The 20,297-nt window shown below is 45.2% G+C and overlaps 1 protein-coding gene across 7 annotated transcripts in view; it reads left to right on the top strand.

The window, feature by feature from the left end:
- The first annotated feature begins 250 nt into the window (after positions 1-250).
- The window catches only part of EPHA5 (EPH receptor A5), a 258,320-nt gene continuing 238,273 nt past the window's right edge, over positions 251-20,297 (top strand). For 5 of the 7 annotated variants that reach the window (XM_079949369.1, XM_079949368.1, XM_079949366.1 and 2 more), the window contains exon 1: positions 251-350. In XM_079949369.1, coding sequence (XP_079805495.1) covers positions 254-350 — 97 coding nt within the window. In that variant the 5' untranslated portion in view covers positions 251-253. The remainder of the gene's footprint in view (positions 351-20,297) is intronic. The other 2 variants (XM_079949371.1, XM_079949370.1) reach the window with 1 other exon arrangement.

Raw genomic sequence — 20,297 nt, 5'->3', positions numbered from 1 at the left:
AAGGCGAAGCAGGAGCTGGGAGTTTCGGGCGCGCTGCTGGAGACGCGCCGCCGGGGCTTCCCAACACCGTCGCCATCCCCGCTCGCTACCGGGACGGAGGACGAGGAGGAGCGGCTGCAGGGCCAGACGCCGAGCCGAGGAGGTTCCGCAGCGTCTCGGGCGAGGAGGAGAAGGCGGAGGAGGGCGACGACCCGGCTGAGGCAGCCGCCGACGCAGCAGCCCGCGCGCGGAGCCCATCCCGGGCGGAGCGAGGATGCTGCGCGCCCGCCCGCCGGCGCCGCCTCTGGCGGTGCTGCTGCCGCTGCTCCTCCTGCCCGGCGGGACGCTCCGGAGCGCGGCCGGCAGTCAAGGTGAGCGCGCCGGGCGAGGGCTCGGGAGGGCGCCGGGCGTAGCGGGGCATGGGGGGCGCGCGAGCGAGCGCTTGCCGGGGCGCCAGTGACCCTTTTCTGGCGGCCCGCATCGGGCTTCGCGGGGCTTCGGAGGCGCAGTCCATCCAGCTGCCCGGATGGGAAGGATGAAAATAAAAAAGGCAGCAACGTTGGTTCTTCTCTTCCAGCCCGTCTTCTCAGGGGTGAGGAGAGGGGCTTGGGGCTCGTGCGGCAGAGTTCGTGATAGAATGGGAGAGTTGGAAGAGTCCACGAGGGTCATCTAGTCCAGTCTCCTGCAGTGCAGGAATCTGCCCAACGCGGGGGTCGAATCTACGACCCTGAGATTAAGATTCGTATGCCCTTCCGATCTGGGGGGTTGTGCCCACGATCTCCGCCGTATCAGACAGGCGCCGGGAGGCAATGCACTCTGCACCTGCTCAAGGGCGCCCTGGCCATAGGTTTGGCACGTCTTCCCGGGTTTGTTGCGGATGGGAGGTAGCGGTGCTGGAGATGGGAGCTTGGGCAAAGCACGGGCATGAAGCGAGCTCTTCTTTTTCATCTCCCCCCCCCCCCCCAATCTGTAAGATCATTTCAGTAGCTGCTTCTCTCTACTTCGCTTTTCTCTGCCCGCCCCCCGCCGCCCCCAGTTGCCCTCTCATCCTCCCGACTGGTAGGTGCGGTGCTTTTTTCTGGGGGGGGGGGGGGGACGCAGGGGGACGCATACCCCTAAACATTTTGTGAATCTAAGTTTGGCCTCACTGAGGGGCAGCATTTCAATAGGAGTAGGAAAATGAGAGTACCCCTAAACATTTTTTTAGGGGGGAAAAAAAACCTCTGGGTAGAGGGGTGAATAGGAGCAGCACTTTTTGCGGGGGAAAGAACTTGCCTGGCTCCTGTTACATCCAGGGAGAAATCTCCCCAGCTAAGGTTTTCCCCATTGCTTCCCCCCGCCCCCAGACCAGGAAAATCTTCACCTGCTTTTAATGCCGGCTGATGTTGATACTGAAGCAGAGGAGCAAAAAAAAAAAAAATAATATTTGACAAAAGGAGATTTTTTAAAAACCTAGAGGTAAAAGTGTGGGCAATTTTCCCCTGATCTTTCACTGCAAGTGTGTGAGTGAAGATTTGTTTGCATTTTAGTCTAAACAACTTCTGGTTATACATACAGTATAAGGGGTGGTGGTTGTTTTGCATAATACAAGGGCCTTCTAAATACGACTCACACTGGTAGCTGATGGTCCAGAAAGAACCATTTTCACAGATTTGCAAGGGATCCCCAAGGGTCATCTAGACTAACCCCCTACGACACAGGAATCTCAGCTAAATCATACATGATTTCAGCATCTTTCCATGATTGTGGTGGCCACCGCAGGCTTAGAAGACTTTGCTTCAGTGGGCTGTTCAATACCGTTTTTGTCTTATTTGGGCTGGCAGGATCACATTGTGAAGAATATTCAGTGTGTAGAGCTATGGAGATGGCTCTTCTGGAGTGCAGGGGATTAGTCTGGGAGAAGAAGTGCTTCCCCTCAGATTCTGTGAGGCTAGGATGAGCAAAGAAAAACCCACCATCCAGCAAGCCGGTTGTCTGCCTGTCCCTTCCTAAGGCATATGTCTGCGTCGGTGGCAATAGCTTGCAGGTCTTATTCCTAGCTCTTATCAACTGAACACCCCCCCCCCTATAATTTTTTTAATATAATTTTATAAAATTATAAATTGGTGGTGCCTTTAGAATTCCTGTGTTTGAGTTGGTTGAAGGGTATGGGAATGGCTTCGACAGTATGCATTTAGATGGAAAAATAACTCCAAAGTGACTTATTTGTAGAGCTACTTTGTGTGTATGAAAGCCAGTTCATTCTGCTCACTTAACTTGAGCTGTATGAAGTCTGTATAAAGAGGTGCTTATAAATGACCTCCCCTATTTTTATAGCATTTCCCCCCTCCAGATTCTAGTATGGCGAGCTTAAGTGGGGGTTATAAGACTCAGGTGCCATTTTTGCATGTGTTGGGTCAAAGGTGTGTGTGGGGGGGAGCAGAAACTCCTCAGCGAGGGGTGAGGAAACCCAGTTCTTCCTGTCGCCAAAGAGAAGTGGGATTTCATATCTCTTTCAGTTACTTTCATAATTCCTGGGATGATAGCCTTTGCCATGCAATGAAATCAAGATACAGTGAGATCTGATGAGAGTGTTTGTGTGTGCTCGTGAGAGGACAGTAAATGAGCAATTTTGCAAAAGGAAAGCCAGATGCTTTTGGAAGATTATTGGCATCTAATAGTTCTTTTATTTTGAAGCCAACGCATAACAAGGTTTGTCGCTAGATGAGGATTGGTCTTGTTATATTGCGTGGTTTGATAGTCAAAGCCTTACTGGCAATGCCTCTATGTGATGTGAACTGAGAGAAAGGTTTCCTGACTATCACCCAGAAGAAAATGATTTGTCAAAACAAAACAAAACCTTCTTTATAGGTGTAATCCCACCCCCCATGGAAAAGCCTAAATTGTGGGGTCTGCAACAAACTGCTGCAGTGTTCCTGTCAGCCATTCTCTCTCAGCAGGACATTTCCTTTCTGTGGCTACTGAGGGTGTTTAGCCTTCACTGCCCCCGGTTTCAAGACTGTCATTTTGAAAACCTCAGGGATATCTCCTCCACCCTACAGTTGCCCGTTTTTTGGCTGCAATGCTGTTGACACCAAACACATGAGCTTGCTGTTTGAATAAGTTATTGTAACACATGAATACTTGTGCATGGGGTGTTAAAAGGTAAAGGTACCCCTGCCCGTACGGGCCAGTCTTGACAGACTCTGGGGTTGTGCGCCCATCTCACTTAAGAGGCCAGGGGCCAGCGCTGTCCGGAGACACTTCCGGGTCACGTGGCCAGCGTGACATCGCTGCTCTGACGAGCCAGAGCCGCACACGGAAACGCCGTTTACCTTCCCGCTGGTAAGCGGTCCCTATTTATCTACTTGCACCCGGAGGTGCTTTCGAACTGCTAGGTTGGCAGGCGCTGGGACCGAGCAGCGGGAGCGCACCCCGCCGCAGGGATTCGAACCGCTGACCTTTCGATCGGCAAGTCCTAGGCACTGAGGCTTTAACCCACAGCGCCACCTGCGTCCCTGGGGTGTTAGTAGCCTCAATAATTAGAATAACTGTGTCTATAGCTATATTGATGTTTGATTGAACTGTTTGATCTGCCCTTCATGGAATAATATTTCTGTGCTGAATGCTATCATCTGGATGACGGGATGGAGGACATTAGACATTTCTAACACAAAGGCATTTTACCTTGCTCACCCCCCCAACCCCCATGATCTGCACTGATATGGTAATGAGAGGCTGGTGGATTTGGGGCTTGGAAAATGTTCACAAGCATCTTACTTAGGAGAATGGGTGTGAAATCTGCTGGGAGCCCTTTCTTTGTGGGAGAAATCTCCTAAGCCAGGTCTCCATTGGTGATCATATAGACAGATGGGATCAGTTCAGAAATAAACCCAAACGGTGATATGTGCTAATTATACTTTGCAACCTAAGGCCAAGGGACGTGGGTGGCCCTGTGGGTTAAACCACAGAGCCTAGGACTTGCCGATCAGAAGGTCGGCAGTTCAAATCCCCGCAACGGGGTGAGCTCCCGTTGCTCGGTCCCTGCTCCTGCCAACCTAGCAGTTTGAAAGGACGTCAAAGTGCAAGTAGATAAATAGGTACCGCTCCTGCGGGAAGGTAAACTGCATTTCCGTGTGCTGCTCGGGTTGGTCAGAAGCGGCTTAGTCATGCTGGCCACATGACCCAGAAGCTGTATGCCAGCTCCCTCGGCCAGTAAAGCGAGATGAGCACCACAACCCCAGAGTCGTCCACGACTGAACCTAATGGTCAGGGGTCCCTTTACCTTTAACCTAAGGCCACCATGGTTAGGATCTCCCCTATTTAGCACTTGTCTCTAGACATAGTGACCTATAGAGATGGATCAGTAGCATGGCTGCAGTTTGTCAAAGCATATGTTACACCAAAGTGCATTTAACACATATTGTGGCTTTTTATTTGCTAGATGACCACAAACCACAGTTTGCCAATGCACTGCCATGCCATATCATGGTTTGGCTTCCTCAACCATGGTGTGGCACGATTTCTGAATTAAGTCCTGGACTGACAGAGTTTCCTGATGGGCAATTAGGTGTATTTGTAAATACAGTATACTGTATGTGTGTGTTTTCAAAAAGTTGGCACTCCCAGAAAGATGGATTGAGGAAGGCAAAATATAGCTAGGAAATGAATTTATTTATACCTTGGCAGAGATCAGTTGATGCTATAATTTTGTTCTGTGCAGCATGTTTTAGTGAGGGGCCTGGGTGTCTTTCTGCTTAGATGGAAAGCATGGGTTTATTCCCTTAGGAAAACATAGTTTCTGACTGGAAAGTACTCAGTCAAAAAGCCCAGAGTTGTGTGCACAGTGCTGACTGAAAATTTCAGCTCCGGGAGAGAGTCAGAGCTGCTGTAACAGACTGTTTTCCCAGATCCATCTTTTGGGACAGTGTATCTTGAAGCTCATAACTTTGAGATGTGTGGGAAGCCTTTTCAGTTATGCCCTCCTAATATTTCATTAGCATGGCAAAATGAAATTAACCCTAGTCACATCCTACAAAGTCAACATATGCGCTGCAGGAACGACTGACTTTGTGGAACTGAGCAGGTTATTGGCTTGAAACTGCATAGCCAAATTTGGAAGAGGACGGGGGGGGGGGGAAGGTTGGAAAATAACCAATGAATTATGCAGTCAGATACAGGATTGTTGCACCTTGTCTACTTGGCTGCTTCCGTTCACCCTCTGTTCCTGCCCTTTTAAGAGGGGCATGGCATTAGAAGTGAACCAGGGTTTATTCGCTAATGGCCAGTTGGTACCATTTGGAAGTTTATTTGTAAACAAGCATTATTTGACAAATGCTTTGCACAGCAGGGGGTGCCTTGGCCAATTATGACCGAACAACACTGTCTGTGGAAGTGGCTCGCCTTGCAGAGAGCCAGCCACCATTCATTGCGACAATAGTCACTAATGTCCTTTTTCTAGGGTCCTTGGAAGTTCAGCTCCCTGAAGCGTAGCTGTACTCCTTCCAACATGTGGAATAGAACTGAGGATCACTTGAGCTGGTTCTGAAGGCTGATGGAAAAAGCTTAAACTACCCCCCCTCCACTTTTATAACCAGTGTCAGGTTTTTTTTTTTATTATTAAAAAAGAAGATTATGGGTCCAATCAAGATTTCATTGATTTCAGCGAGTTGGCATATTCTTAACTCTCCCCCATTAAAATGAATGAGTCTTGAAACTATTAAAGAATCTTGCTGTATAATTCAAATAGAATTTTTTATTTTTATGAAGTTTAATTTTCCGGCAAAGATCTTTAATCGCTTGGCTTTGTAAGGGCACTGGTCTCCCCCCTCCCACCCCTGCTTTTCTTTGAGAGCTAATAATTGGAATTTTCTGTGGCCTTGTAACAAATATTATATCGCTGTTACATCTGAGTGAATGTTAGAGGATTTGGTTCTGGATAGAGAGATTTCTAAAAGTTAACCTGCCTGCTCTTCAGAATTATGAGTGGATCAGCAGTGATACTTTAAAGCAGCTAAGTTGAAAAGCACTCGTCAAGATCTCCAGAAAGCAATGCAAGGCTGAAATAGGTTTTTGATTAGCACTCTAATGACATCACTGCTATACTTTACTGGTCAAGACCTAGCTCTTTTTTTAAATAGGTACTTGCTGCTCAGTTGTGCTGCTAAGGCAGGCATCCCCAAACTCAGCCCTCCAGATGTTTTGGGGCTACAACTCCCATCATCCCTAGCTAACAGGACCGGTGGTCAAGGATGATGGGAATTGTAGTCCCAGAACATCTAGAGGGCCGAGTTTGGTGATGCCTGTGCTAAGGGTATTACGGTTTTAGCTCAGCACTGTTTGTTTAATTGCATGTATTGTAACTTGTAGGCTACAATCCTGCACTCACTTACTTGGGAGGAAGTCCTTTGGAACTCAGTGAATTCCACACCCCCGGTAGCCACATATAGGGTTGCACTGTTAGCGTGCCATTTTATGTGCACCAAATACCATGTACAAGCAGCACTTGAAAGCCATACAGTCGTGAAATATTATAAATAGTAAATAATAAGCGCCGTCTCTGAGAAGCTCTGTTTCAGGTGTTGCTTTGCCAAGTAGTTTTCATTCCCTTTCTTCAAAAAATAAATAATAATAATAATAAAAAGCAGGTGTGGGGATCAAGCTGTTACTTGAACTTCAGATGAAGAATTGTGCTGTAAATGTTCGTACAGGTGTTTTCATAGTGCGCTCAAGGCAGATGTTGTGGTTCCATTTATGGTTCAGACCCAGCAATGTTTCTCAAAGGGTGTGGCAAGCGTGGCAGGAAGATTCAAAGACAATCAAAGAAACAATCAAAGAAACAGTGTAATATAGTCCAGCGCAGTTTCAAAATAACTTTTGTTTTGACGCACAACCGGAAACAGTATCAATACCTCTCTTCAAGAGCATTGGCTACTCTTCTACAGTTCTCCACAACAAATGGTTGTGAACAGGGGTTTTCAACTCTGACAAATATGAAAGATCAGAAAAGAGCAAGGCTTCTTTGTGTTAATGAGGAGAGGAGAGTTTGCCTGTCTCAAATTAGACCCAATATCAATGAGATTACAGTGGTACCTTGGGTTAAGAACTTAATTCGTTCTGGAGGTCTGTTCTTAACCTGAAACTGTTCTTAACCTGAAGCACCACTTTAGCTAAAGGGGCCTCCCACTGCTGCTGCACTGCCGCCGCACGATTTCTCATCCTGTTCTCCTCCTGAGGTAAAGTTCTTAACCCGAGGTACTACTGTATTTCTGGGTTAGCGGAGTCTGTAACCTGAAGTGTCTGTAACCTGAAGCGTCTGTAACCCGAGGTACCACTGTACTGGGGAAAAGCAAGCTCACACCACTCATTGAGTTTGTATACATACTTAAAGTACATATGTAAGAGGCTCATTTATCATTATATTTTGGGAATGATTTATGTTCTTATGCAGCTGCATTGTTTTATACTTTCTGATTATATTATAAAGTAGCTGTGTTCTGTGTTATAAATCAAGCACTGCTAGAAGTTGTTTCTTTTTGTTTTCCAATGTATTTTTTTATCATTTTTTTTTTAAAAAAACCTGGTGTGGTGAGAGCAAGTTTTTATTCTGTGTGGCCCATAGGAAAAAAAAGATTAGAGAATCCACTAGTTTAGAGAATCAGAAACAATGTGTGTTTGTTGCATCCCATCCCTCCTTCGCAGTTTCCCTTCTCTATTTCCTGTTTAGCATTTACCATACTGCATTACATGTAATGCCTTAAGAGAGAATATTATGAAAATGATATACAGGTGGTACATGACACCAGTCAAGCTTGCAAAAATCTATCATTTGCCCGATAATAAATGTTGGAAATGTAAAGAGACTGAAGGTACTTTTTTTCACCTTTGGTGGACGTGCCCAAGGATTAAGGCTTTCTGGGAGATGATCTATAATGAAATGAAAAAGGTATTTAAATATACCTTTCTGAAGAAACCAGAGGCCTTTCTCCTGGGCATGGTTGGCCAATTGGTGCCAAAGAAGGATAGAACTTTCTTTATGTATGCAACAACAGCAGCAAGAATACTCATCGCGAAGTATTGGAAGACACAAGATCTACCCACTCGGGAAGAATGGCAGATGAAGGTGATGGAGTACATGGAACTGGCTGAAATGACTGGCAGAATTTGAGACCAGGGAGAAGAGTCGGTAGAAGAAGATTGGAAGAAATTTAAAGTCTATTTACAGAAACACTGTAAAATTAAGGAATGTTAGAGGGAGGTTGGAATGAAGCTAAGTAGTTTTAGCAATAATGTTGCTAAGGGATATATAAAAATGGATTGTTAACATGTAAAAATGTAAAGTTATAATATATTACGATAAAGTATCAAGATAATTGTAAAAAGGGTAAGGATTTGCTGAAACAACTATTGAACTAGAATACAAAAGAGGGAGGTGAGAGGAGGTCAGGGAAATAAGTAAATGAAAGACAAGACATGGAAAGATTGAAATGTTTTTAATTGCTTTTTTACTTTTTCTGTACTTTGTATTTTTTGTTTTCTTTTTCTTTTTTCATTTTTGTAATTCTTCTGAAACTTTAATAAATATTATAATTAAAAAAAACACTATGGCAGCTTTGGAGAGGTGATTTTCTCACAACTGACCTTGTCTGAAGAAGTGTGCATGCACACAAAAGCTTATACCCAGAATAAACTTAGTTGGTCTCTAAGGTGCTACTGTGCAATTTTTTAATTTTTTTTATTTATTTTGACTTGTCAAGGAGAGATAGAGTTAAACATTGTCTCCTCACCCCCCAGGGCTTCTCCATGGTTGCTATTAACTTAACAAAAATGTGCATGTTAATTGCATTCCTGCAATTAATGCCCCATCTAGTTTGGCCTTTAGTCAAGGTTGTAAAGTTGCAATTGAACTTGTTCTTGTTTTGTCCTTTTCTGGAAAAGGAAACCATGGAGATGTGAAGAGTAAATACAATCCCTGCATAGTTTGGATCTTCCTTAGTGCTATCTTTTAGTCTCCAGTTGACAAAAGAGGGAGCACTAGAATACAAGATTCTATTTTCTTCATGCTTTTCTCTCTAATGAATACCCAATGTGGAGGCTAAGAAGATTGGGAGATAATAAAATTAAGGGGGGAAAATTGCACTTAATGTAACTTTCCCTATAAGTTTTATTTATCTTTTTTTCCACTGTTAGCTATATATATGTAGCATATATATAGCATATACAATATATGCAGCAACAAAATTATTTGTTGGTTATTATTTTGAAACTGCCATCTGAGCGTAATCACAAGAAAGTAAGCCATGAAACTCAGTGGGATTCACTTCTCAGTAAATGTGTTTAGGGTTGAGAGTTGTTTTTTTAATTTAAAAAAAAAAATCTAAGATTGAAATGTATGTTAATCAGGCAACTTGTAGGAGAAATAACTGCTGACACCAGCATCCTTTTTAAAAACTAATAAGTGTGTGTGTGAGAGATAAAAGTGATTCCCAGATATAATTATACAGTGTAAATTTGGAGAAATTAAATCTAAGGCTGATGAACCTAATTGTCTTGATGATTTGAGAAGAACAGGCGCTCATATTAAGTCACTTGTTCCCACATTCTTAGAATGTGGGTTTTACTTTTTATATGCATGATTTAAAGAGAAGGAAGGTGGACAGACCAATAGAGTTTTTGAGATGGAGCCATGCTAGGGAAATCCTGCTGACAATTGACTTGCATGGAGAGTGTGCTGTCATGATAGACACAGCATTATTTCATCAATCATGCATGTTGTTGCATCTATGCATTAAATTAATTAGGTGTGTCCATATGTGAAGTCCCTATAAGTAGACTACAAATCTGCTTTAACCTTCTGTCAGTAAGGTCAAATGTATTCTGTTGGCACATCATGCAATTTCTTACAAACTGGATAAACTTTCTTTCTTTCTTTCTTTCTTTCTTTCTTTCTTTCTTTCTTTTAAAAAATTGATCCCCCCCCACCCATCTTAAATACTGTAATAGCTGGAATACTAAGTAATCTGAATATCAGCATGCTAAAACAATTTTTTTTGAATTATGGTGCTGGAGGAGACTCTTGAGAGTCCCATGGACTGCAAGAAGATCCAACGTATCCATTCTGAAGGAAATCAGCTCTGAGTGCTCACTGGAAGGACAGATCCTGAAGCTGAGGCTCCAATACTTTGGCCACCTCATGAGAAGAGAAGAGTCCCTGGAAAAGACCCTGTTGTTGGGAATGATGGAAGGTACAAGGAGAAGGAGACAACAGAGGACAAGATGCTTGGACAGTGTTCTCGAAGCTACAAACATGAGTCTGACTAAACTGCGGGAGGCAGTAGAAGACAGGAGTGCCTGGCGTGCTCTGGTCCATGGGATCACAAAGAGTCGGACACGACTAAACGACTAAACAACAACAACAAGCATGGCATCTAAATAATGTTTTGGATGGAAGATCCAAGAAGAGAAAGTTTCCTTGTTTGGATGAGGAGAATTTGTTTGTCTCAAATAAAATAAATGAGATAGCCCAGAAAAAGCAAGCGCACACCTCTCGTTGGGTTTGTGTACCTACTTAAGGTACATTCAGGTGGCAGCCATTTTAACTGGGTCCTTTTGGACCTGGGAGAAGGCAAAGTGGGACAGAATGTGCTTATACGCTTATACGCTGACGCATGCAGGGGCCGGGAATGGAACATCCATGCAAAATGATTGCTTCCTGTATGTAAGAGGCTCATTCATCATTAGTGACAATTTCCAGGGTTTGTGGCTGGATTCTGCAGAGTAGCCTTGCAGAATCAGTGTGTAAGATCTTTTCAAAGAAGCGCACGCCTTTGTTTTCCCAGGTGACACGATTCCTCAAGAGAAAGAGGAAGGAAACGGTGAGCTTTTGGAAAGTGAGCAATTGTTTCCATTGCATGGATGGAACTTTCAGCATTTTCCACGTGTTGTAATTGTGACTTCTACCAAGGCGTTGTCTCTTGGGGGAAAGGGCTTCTGTAAAGCTTCCTTTTGCTTTGCACAAAGGCCCTAATCTGTTCCAGGCAAGAGAGCACCTTGGTTACAAACGGCATGTGCTCATTTTTAAGAGAGAGGGAGCTGAGCCAGTGTGGTGTAGTGGTTAAGAGTGGTGGACTCATAATCTGGTGAACCAGGTTCGCTTCCCCGCTCCTCCACATGCAGCTGCTGGGTGACCTTGGGCTTGTCACACTTCGCTGAAGTCTCTCAGCCCAACACACCTCACAGATGTTTGTTGTGGGGGAGGAAGGGAAAGGAGAATGTTAGCCACTTTGAGACTCCTTCGGGTAGTGATAAAGTGGGATATCAAATCCAAACTCCTCCTCTTCTCCTCCTCCTCCTCCTCCTTCTTCTTCTTCCCTCCACAAATGCAAGAACAGGTCACTTCACCCAGGGCACATATTGACCTTGTTTGCACTTCTGAAATAAAACTTCTGAATTAAGTGAATTGGTATATTTTGGCTTGCATTGTTTGTTTTCAGGGTTTTTATAGTAGCAGGAGTTTTTCTTGGAAGGATGGGTTTTGTACAGAGAAACGAAGGCTAGGCTTGAAGGTTAGTCTAGTTGACCAGGGCACAGGTGGAGGGCAGTGGTGCGGGCCGCCCCGGGTGTCACAACTGAGGGGGGTGACAAAATGCCGGGCAGCACTCACCGCGGGGCCTGCAGTGTGTCTGAGTTTGGGTGCGCGCAGGCTCTGCACTGCCCAAACAGTCCACCCCCTGCCTCTCCCCCAGCTGTAGGGCGGCTGAGTGGGAGGAGGCAGGCAGACTCTGGAGGCCCCACGGTGTGCCCTGCCCCAATGGGTGGCTTGCCTCACCCTCACCCTGCCCCTATGGGTGGCCCGCCCCTTGGCGCATCACCCCAGGGGAGCAAGCGGCTTCCTCCACTGCTGAACCAGGGTGATACAGTGGTGCCCCACAAGACGAATGCCTCGCAAGACGAAAAAGTTGCTAGACGAAAGAGTTTTCCGTCTTTTGAGGTGCTTCGCAAGACAAATTTTCCTATGGGCTTGCTTCGCAAGACGAAACGTCGGGCGAGTTCTTGCGAGTTTTTTCCCTTCCCCCCCCCTTTTCTAAGCCGCTAAGTCGCTAATAGCCGCTAAGCCGCTAAGCCGCTAATAGCCGTGCTTCGCAAGACGAAAACACCGCAAGACGAAGAGACTCGCGGAACGAATTAATTTCGTCTTGCGAGGCACCACTGTAATTCTGTAGCTTTAGCCCTGAGAGAAGGATGGGGAAATGGCTGAGGAATTGAGGTCTCATCTCACACAAACTATGCATAGCCTTTCTCGGATTTCAGAACCTTATCAGAAGTTCCTAGAATCATAGAATTGCAGGGATGGAAGGGAACATCTCATCTCTGAAGGTTCATTTCGTCTAAGTTGTTAATGTACAGTGGTACCTTGGGTTACAGATGCTTCAGGTTACATACACTTCAGGCTGCAGATCCGCTAACCCAGAAATAGTACCTCAGGTTAAGAACTTTGCTTCAGGATGAGAACAGAAATTGCACGGCGGCAGCAGGAGGCCCCATTAGCTAAAGTGGTGCTTCAGGTTAAGAACAGTTTCAGGTGAAGAGCGGACCTCTGGAACAAATTAAGTTCTTAACCTGAGGTACCACTGTACTTTCATTCTTTCCCGTGTCCATGAAATCTAGAATTTTGTTGATTCTTTAGTGGATACTAGTGTGTTCATGAACCGGGGAACCTCCAGAGGCTTCGTAAAACTGCAGTTCAAAATATCAACCTTACTTTGACCCATTCTCTTCCATTTTATTTTAAAATGCAGGTGTTAATGAAATTAAATGGAAATAAAGGTAATTAATTTCAATCGTGGGTACTGATTTTTTTGTTTTTTTGTTACATCATCTGCATTACCATGGGTACCATAGTTAAAAGAATTGCTTTATTCAAGACTGGAAAACAAAGCAAAACACTTGCACAAATACAGTTCAGATTTTGTACCCCAAAAAGCTGTTCCTTTTTTGCTGGAGCTTTGAAGAGGAACATTTCTGTTGGAACAGGGGATTCTCACCACTGCATTTTTTTTAATTTTTATTTTTAGGGACCTCACTTGTTAAATTTGAAGGTCTTGCTGAAAGGGTTAAAGTAAAGGTAAAGGGACCCCTGACCATTAGGTCCAGTCGTGACCGACTCTGGGGTTGCGGCACTCATCTCGCTTTATTGGCTGAGAGAGCTGGCGTACAGCTTCCGGGTCATGTGGCCAGCATGACTAAGCCGCTTCTGGCGAACCAGAGCAGCGCACGGAAATGCCGTTTAGCTTCCTGCCGGAGCGGTACCTATTTATCTACTTGCACTTTGTTTTTGTTTTTTTAATGAAAATTTATTGGCATTTTCAATAAAAACACACGAAAACAACAATTAAACAAAAAAATAACAAAAATACAAAAATCCAAAATTTAGAAGAAAAAAAAACATTTTAAAACACATAAAATTCCAATTACTTATTTTCATTTAACTTATTTCTCAGACCTCCTCACACATCCCCTTCTTGTATTCCAATTTAAATTTTTAATTCAGCAAATCCTTATTATCCAAATTTAAACATCAATACTTAAGCATCGTTGCTCATTCTTAAACATTTTTCCTAAAGTCGACCAAAATTTCCCTTCCACGGCTTTCCCCAGTTCCAAACAAATAACAAAACAAAATAAAAACAAAACAAGTTATAATTATACCCTTTGGATTCCCAGACTCCACCCACCCCCTTCCTGGTTTCAGTCCCCAACAAGTGCTCATCAGTTCAATATCTTGCACTTTGACATGCTTTCAAACTGCTAGGTTGGCAGGAGCAGGGACTGAGCAACGGGAGCTCACCCCGTCGTGGGGATTCGAACCGCCAACCTTCTGATCGGCAAGCCCTAGGCTCTGTGGTTTAACTCACAGCGCCACCCGGATAGCTCAAATTTCTTTAACTGAAGCAACAGAAGTATTCAGGCAGTTTTGTTGCCTGTAGTTGAGCTTTTTCTGTGTCACTCTTCTCTCCCACCTTATCTAGTTTAATAGTATGCATGACATATTTTGTTAATTGCATTCTTTAAAAAATGCATATCGGGGTATTGGATTACCCAAACTTCTAGCGAAATGCTTTTCTAGTAGAATTGCATCCATTTCAAAATGCAGAGGAGTTCTTTTCTCTCTCCACTGCCCTCCTTACCCAATTAGGTATTAATTAATAAGGCTGGGTCAAAGTTGCAAAATGGCACAATGCAGCTTGCTGTCTGTTGCCACCGCTGGAAAACTCTTCCTGTTCTGTGTGCTTGAGCCTTTGTTCTGGTGGCCTCCTACATGCATAAACAGTGTTAGCATCACATCATAAGTGCCTGTTCTTCCTCACCTGGTCTTAAAGGGATAGTGGCTCTTTAAAACAGGAGCTATAGGGCCGAGCCAAAATGCAGGCCTTCTTTCCAGGAAGCCTTTTGCCCTCTGCCCAAATTTGCCCAATTTAGCAATTGTGTGTGTGTGCGTGTGTGTGTGTGTGTGCTTAAAGAGGTGAAAATTTTGACCTCCTTTTCAAAATGTAGGCAGTTCACAGCCCAAGCCTTCAGTTTTGCTCTAGACCCTGGCATTTATCTGGTGACATCAGGCACACATGAGGCCCTACAAGTCTTTGTGCGTCTCCAGTGACAGAGGTGGGTACTTGGAGCAGGTCAGCAATAATTCACATGGCTTCAGTGAAGTTAACAGCCCAGGAGGCCAGGCCTAGAGAGAACAGCAACTCTTCCTGGAAGATCTTGCCCCAAAGAGGCAGCTGTGAGGACTTGAAGGTCCTTGCTTTCCCGAGAGCTCCCTAAGTCTCCTTCTCCCCATGGTTCCTTCCCAAGCAGTCTGATGCTCCACATCATCTTTGCTCCACCATCTCCATACCTCTTCAGGTTCTGGGGGACCAGGGGAGAGTAACTTGTAGCAGAAGGGAGACCCCCTGGCTTCTTCAGCAGCTTGCCTCATCTCTGCCTCTTGGCCTCCGCTTCTACCTCTGCCTCTGGAGTTCTGTCTGCCACAGACTCTTCCTGCTCACTCAACCCTGTTGCCTCTTTTGACACCTCCTCCTCCCAGTCTGCTCCCTCTTTCTTCTGACCACTCAACGTCATCTCACCACCAGTCCCCTGGCTCTGAGTCTTTCCCCTTGGGGGTGCCCTAGCTGGTACCTCCCTCCAATTCTCTGCACCCAGCCAGTCCATGGCCAGATGTGAATCTAGGTCCTCATCTGCACCCATCTTTTGTGTACCAGGTTCCAGTTGGGAGGACCCAGTTCACCTCTGGAGAGGTGCAGACTTCGTGGAAGCTTGAAGGCTCCCTTGCATGTCTAGCTTGGCTGGGCATCATGGAACTGAGCCAGTATCAAGTGAGGTTACAGCTTGGTGCAGAAATAGACTTTGCCCAAGACCTGGGAGGGTTTTCACTTTTTCAAACAGAGAGCAGCATCTTTGACATCCTGCAACTGCTGCTTGTTAAGGAAGGAGCATGTCGGTCCCCTCCAAGAGAGAATTGTGTCACGTTTCATTTTGGGAGCTCATTCCATTGTACACATTTTCTTCTTCTGATGGTGTGTTGAGCATAAAGGCTATTTATAACCAATTTCCTTCCATAGCTGGCTTTCTGTAGCACCTAAATAGATTCATCCTAATATAAAATCTCCTTTTCTTTCATGCAAATAATTAATAAAGTATTTGCTTCATACAGTGCCGTTTTGATTTCTTGTGGGGGTTTCACCTGTCTTTTGCTTTTTGATTTCCTAGATCACTGAATCTGTCTCTTGGTTTCAGGAGTGGTTTGGATTTACAGCTTTGCAGAATTACTTAACACAACAGGGAGAACGGCAGGAAAACAAGTAATTGCTGTGGAGCAATGAAATCAATAAGGATTTACGAGGGGAGAAAAGTTTTGACTTCTAATGATGAAGGGGCTTGAACGCTTTGGTAGAGCCGAGAGGTCTGGGCAAGATGGTCTTCTGGGACAGCATTGGAGCTCTGTTGTCACCCTCAACTTGGGCTTCTAGCCAGAGCAGGTACTTGCTGCATGAACACTTCACTGCAGGGGCTGCCAGAATGATTCCTTGCAGATGTTGCTGCAACTCTCAGCATCCCTGACCATTCGCCATGCAGGTGGGGGCTGATGAGAGATGAATAACATCTGGATGACACCACAAAGACTATACTTCCTCAAACTTGGCCTTCCAGATGTTTTTGGCCTACAACTCCCATGATCCCTAGCTAGTAGAACCAGTGGTCAGGGATGATGGGAATTGTAGTCTCAAAACATCTGGAGGGCTGAATTTGAGGAAGCCTGCTATACCCACCCATTACTATGCTGTAATGTGTTTTTCCTTGCTGGTTGAGTCTCGGATTCCCTGCCATGACTGGGAGAGAGGGCAAAGGGTACCTGCTATCTCTGGAAACAGAATATGCCCAGGCTGATGGCTAGATGTGAGTGAGGATGAGTTATAGAATTGTTGCCAGCAGTATGCTGATGACCACGGCTCTACTTCTCCTTTACATCTGCAGGGATGCTGGCCCGTTGTCTTGTCTCGGTAATGGACCAGATGAGAGCCAACAAACTTGAAACTCAATCCAGATTAGACAGAGGCACTGTTAGTGAGCTGGATGGATGGGAGGTGGCCTGCTCTTGATGGGGTTACATTGCTTCTGAAGGAGCAGGTACACAGCTTGGGGGTATTTATGGGTTCATATCTGTCCCTTGAGGCTCAGACAGCACAGATTGCCTTCTATCAGCTTTGGCTGATAGCTCAGCTGTCCTGGACAGGAATAGCCTGTTCTCTATGCTCTGGTAATCATTAGGTTAGATTACTGCAATGTGTTATATATAGGTCTGCTTCTGAAGACAGTTTGGAATCTTCAGCTAATGTGGAATTCAGCGGCTGGGTAAAATGGCTTGAGCATATTACACCGAACCCTGGCCCTGACTGCACTGGCTGCTGATTAGTTTCTGGATCCAATTCAAAATGCTTGTTTTGACTTGTAAAGGCTTAAATGGCTCAGGACTGCAATAAGCACCACAGTTCAAGAAGGACACTGACAAACTGGAACGTGTCCAGAGGAGGGCAACCAAAATGGTCAAAGGCCTGGAAACGATGCCTTATGAGGAACGGCTGAGGGAGCTGGGCATGTTTAGCCTGGAGAAGAGGAGGTTAAGGGGTGATATGATAGCCATGTTCAAATATATAAAAGGATGTCACATAGAGGAGGAAGAAAGGTTGTTTTCTGCTGCTCCAGAGAAGCGGACACGGAGCAATGGCTCCAAACTACAAGAAAGAAGACTCCACCTAAACATTAGGAAGAACTTCCTGACAGTAAGAGCTGTTTGACAGTGGAATTTGCTGCCAAGGAGTGTGGTGGAGTCTCCTTCTTTGGAGGTTTTTAAGCAGAGGCTTGACAACCATATGTCAGGAGTGCTCTGATGGTGTTTCCTGCTTGGCAGGGGGTTGGACTCGATGGCCCTTGTGGTCTCTTCCAACTCTATGATTCTATGATTCTATGATTCTAAGCCACAAACCTACCTCGACTCTGCAATCGTCATCTGAGGCCCTTCTTTGTGAGCCCCGCCCATGAGAGGTCCGGAGGGTGACAACACGAGAACGGGCCTTTTTAGTGGTGGCTCGCAATTTGTGGAATGCTCCCCCATGAGAGGCTGTCTTTCAAGCTGCCTTTCAGCCTTTTCCCATGCTCCAACAGTCATCAGGAGTCAGTTTTATGCTCTTTCATGATTTTTTAAAATAAAAAATATTCAATGATCACTTCATATTGTTTGTTGCAGAATGATTGTTCCAAGGTACCTGCTTCATGACCCCTTCTCTTTCATACTCAGCAAATCAGTACATTGCAAAACCAGATTTAGACGTGGTTGTAGCCGAGTCGTCCTTTATTGCCAGCATTCTGTCTTGAGGTCTGGTCTGTTTTGGCTAAAAGTGAGAGAATTAAGCCTTCATTGTTATGAATTTGGGGCTCTGTCTGTTTCGTTCACTAATTTTCTGCAAACATACACCATTTAGCTATGTTGCAAAACTGAACCTAGTGGGTTTTTTATGTTTTAATTAATGTATGCAAAATAACTTTGTGCTATCAAACATTCCATCTAATTATATTCATTACTTGCTTCTCCAGGACAGGTTTTAATTAGTTATACAACAATGTAGATCAATACTCATCGTGCGCCCATTGCAATTTGCAAAACGTATGCACTTTCCTGGATGACTTAATTATTGTAACTGTAGCAGAGAGATTTCCTCTAGCTATGTTGTGTTTTTGCCCAAGTCTTCCTTTGTTCTTAAAAAAATAATAATACCGTCTTTATAAGAATATGCTCAAATACACCCATGTGCCTCTCAATTATCTCATTGCGCGCGAAGAACTTCTGGTGGTTCTTGCTCACTTCTGGGTTCCTGCAACAGTCGTATTGGCCACTTTGCGCCGCAGGTTTCTTAAGGGCCAAATCTAGAAATGAAAGTTTCTTTCCCATGATCCATTTTAAAAATGGAAACACAGCCTTGGAGTCAGCATTGGAAGAGTGGCAGAGAGGGAGACCCTATAGCCACTGTCGGAGGAACGGGGTGGGTGGGGTGGGGGTTAGCGCACCGCCCCCGGCAGCATCAGGGAGGGGAGTACCATCGCGGCTTCGCCACTGCCTATAGCTCCCTCTACTGTGTGGAGGCCTTTTTTTTTAAGGAAACAACAAACAAGTAGCCTTGAAGGGTTAGCAACTGGAAGCAAGAGAGCAGTTTCCTTTCCAGACTTTAAGGGTGCTGAAAAATGCCCAACCGTGTACTGCAGAGTTTGGCCCTTGGACCTCTTAGCTTAGTGCAGTGATGCCTTATCCATTGCCCCTTGGTTCTTGTTTAACCCTCATCACCACCAGCCAGAACTGCCGGGGAGTCATAGCCTAGCAATCTCCGGAGGGCCAAACGTAAGTAAAAGGGGAATTTTTGTATATAAGCTACCTTTCCCACACCTCCTCCTCTCCTCTTATTTTAAAATTCTTTTGCTGTATATTTGCTCTCTAACTCTTCAGAGCAAGGCTTTCTAGGCAGGAGAGTGTATGGCAGGCATAGGCAAACTCGGCCCTCCAGATGTTTTGGGACTACAACTCCCATCATTCCTAGCTAACAGGACCAGTGGTCAGGGATGATGGGAATTGTAGTCTCAAAACATCCGGAGGGCTGAGTTTGCCTATGCCTGGTGTATGGGATGTCACACAGTGTCTTTAAAAATAAATAAATCTCTAACTACGTATAGACTTCAAAATATTTTTTAAAAGGAAATTCTATCCGTGAAGGCACTTTCCTGGTCCACTTCAGCAACGATGTCTTGCTCTAAGGAAGGATTCAATATTTGGGGGGGGGCAGGGCGGGGATTGCTCTAAAGAGCCCCACAGCGGTTAGGAGTCTCACCTGGTGGGCGGGCAGCAGATTATGAGAAGAAAGTAGGGACGCAGGTGGCACTGTGGTCTAAACCACTGAGCCTCTTGGCCTTGTCGATCGGAAGGTCAGTGGTTCAGATCCATGCAACAGAGTCAGCTCCTGTTGCTCTGTCCCAGCTCCTGCCAACCTAGCAGTTCAAATGCATACCAGTGTGAGTAGATAAATACTGTATTTTTTGCTCTATAAGACTCACTTTTCCCCTCCTAAAAAGTAAGGGGAAATGTGTGTGCGTCTTATGGAGCGAATGCAGGCTGCACAGCTATCCCAGAACAGCAAGAGAGATTGCTGCTTTTACTGCGCAGCGATCCCTCTTGCTGTTCTGGCTTCTGAGATTCAGAATATTTTTTTTCTTGTTTTCCTCCTCCAAAAACTAGGTGCGCCTTGTGGTCTGGTGCGTCTTATAGAGCGAAAAATACGGTAGGTACCGCTCCCGCAGGAAGGTAAATGGTGTTTCCGTGCGCTCTGGCACATATCACTGTGTCCCGTTGCACCAGAAGTGGTTTAGTCCTGCTGGCCACATGACCCAGAAAGCTGTCTGTGGACAAACGCTGGCTCCCTCGGCCTGAAAGTGAGATGGGCGCTGTACCGCATAGTCACCATTGACTGGACTTAACTGTCTAGGGGTCCTTTACCTTTTCTTGAATGAGAAGAAACCAGGAGCCCAGGGGTGCTAATTTTCCCTTTCCTCCCACACTTCATGATGCAATTGCATCATGAAAGGGCCGGCTCTGTATGGAAGATTATTCAGCTATGTGAGAAGCAGCTTAGTTCAGAAGTGGGCATGGGTCATTTTTCCCAAACAGATGCTCACTGACATACAAAGGTGAGTGTGTGAGTGTGCCCTCACTCTACAAGCCTTGCTGTTAGTGTGTTTTA

Source organism: Podarcis cretensis, assembly GCF_951804945.1.
Source record: "Podarcis cretensis genome assembly, chromosome: 13".
NCBI classification, from domain to species: domain Eukaryota; kingdom Metazoa; phylum Chordata; class Lepidosauria; order Squamata; family Lacertidae; genus Podarcis; species Podarcis cretensis.
This window is presented reverse-complemented; position numbering and strand designations above follow the sequence as displayed.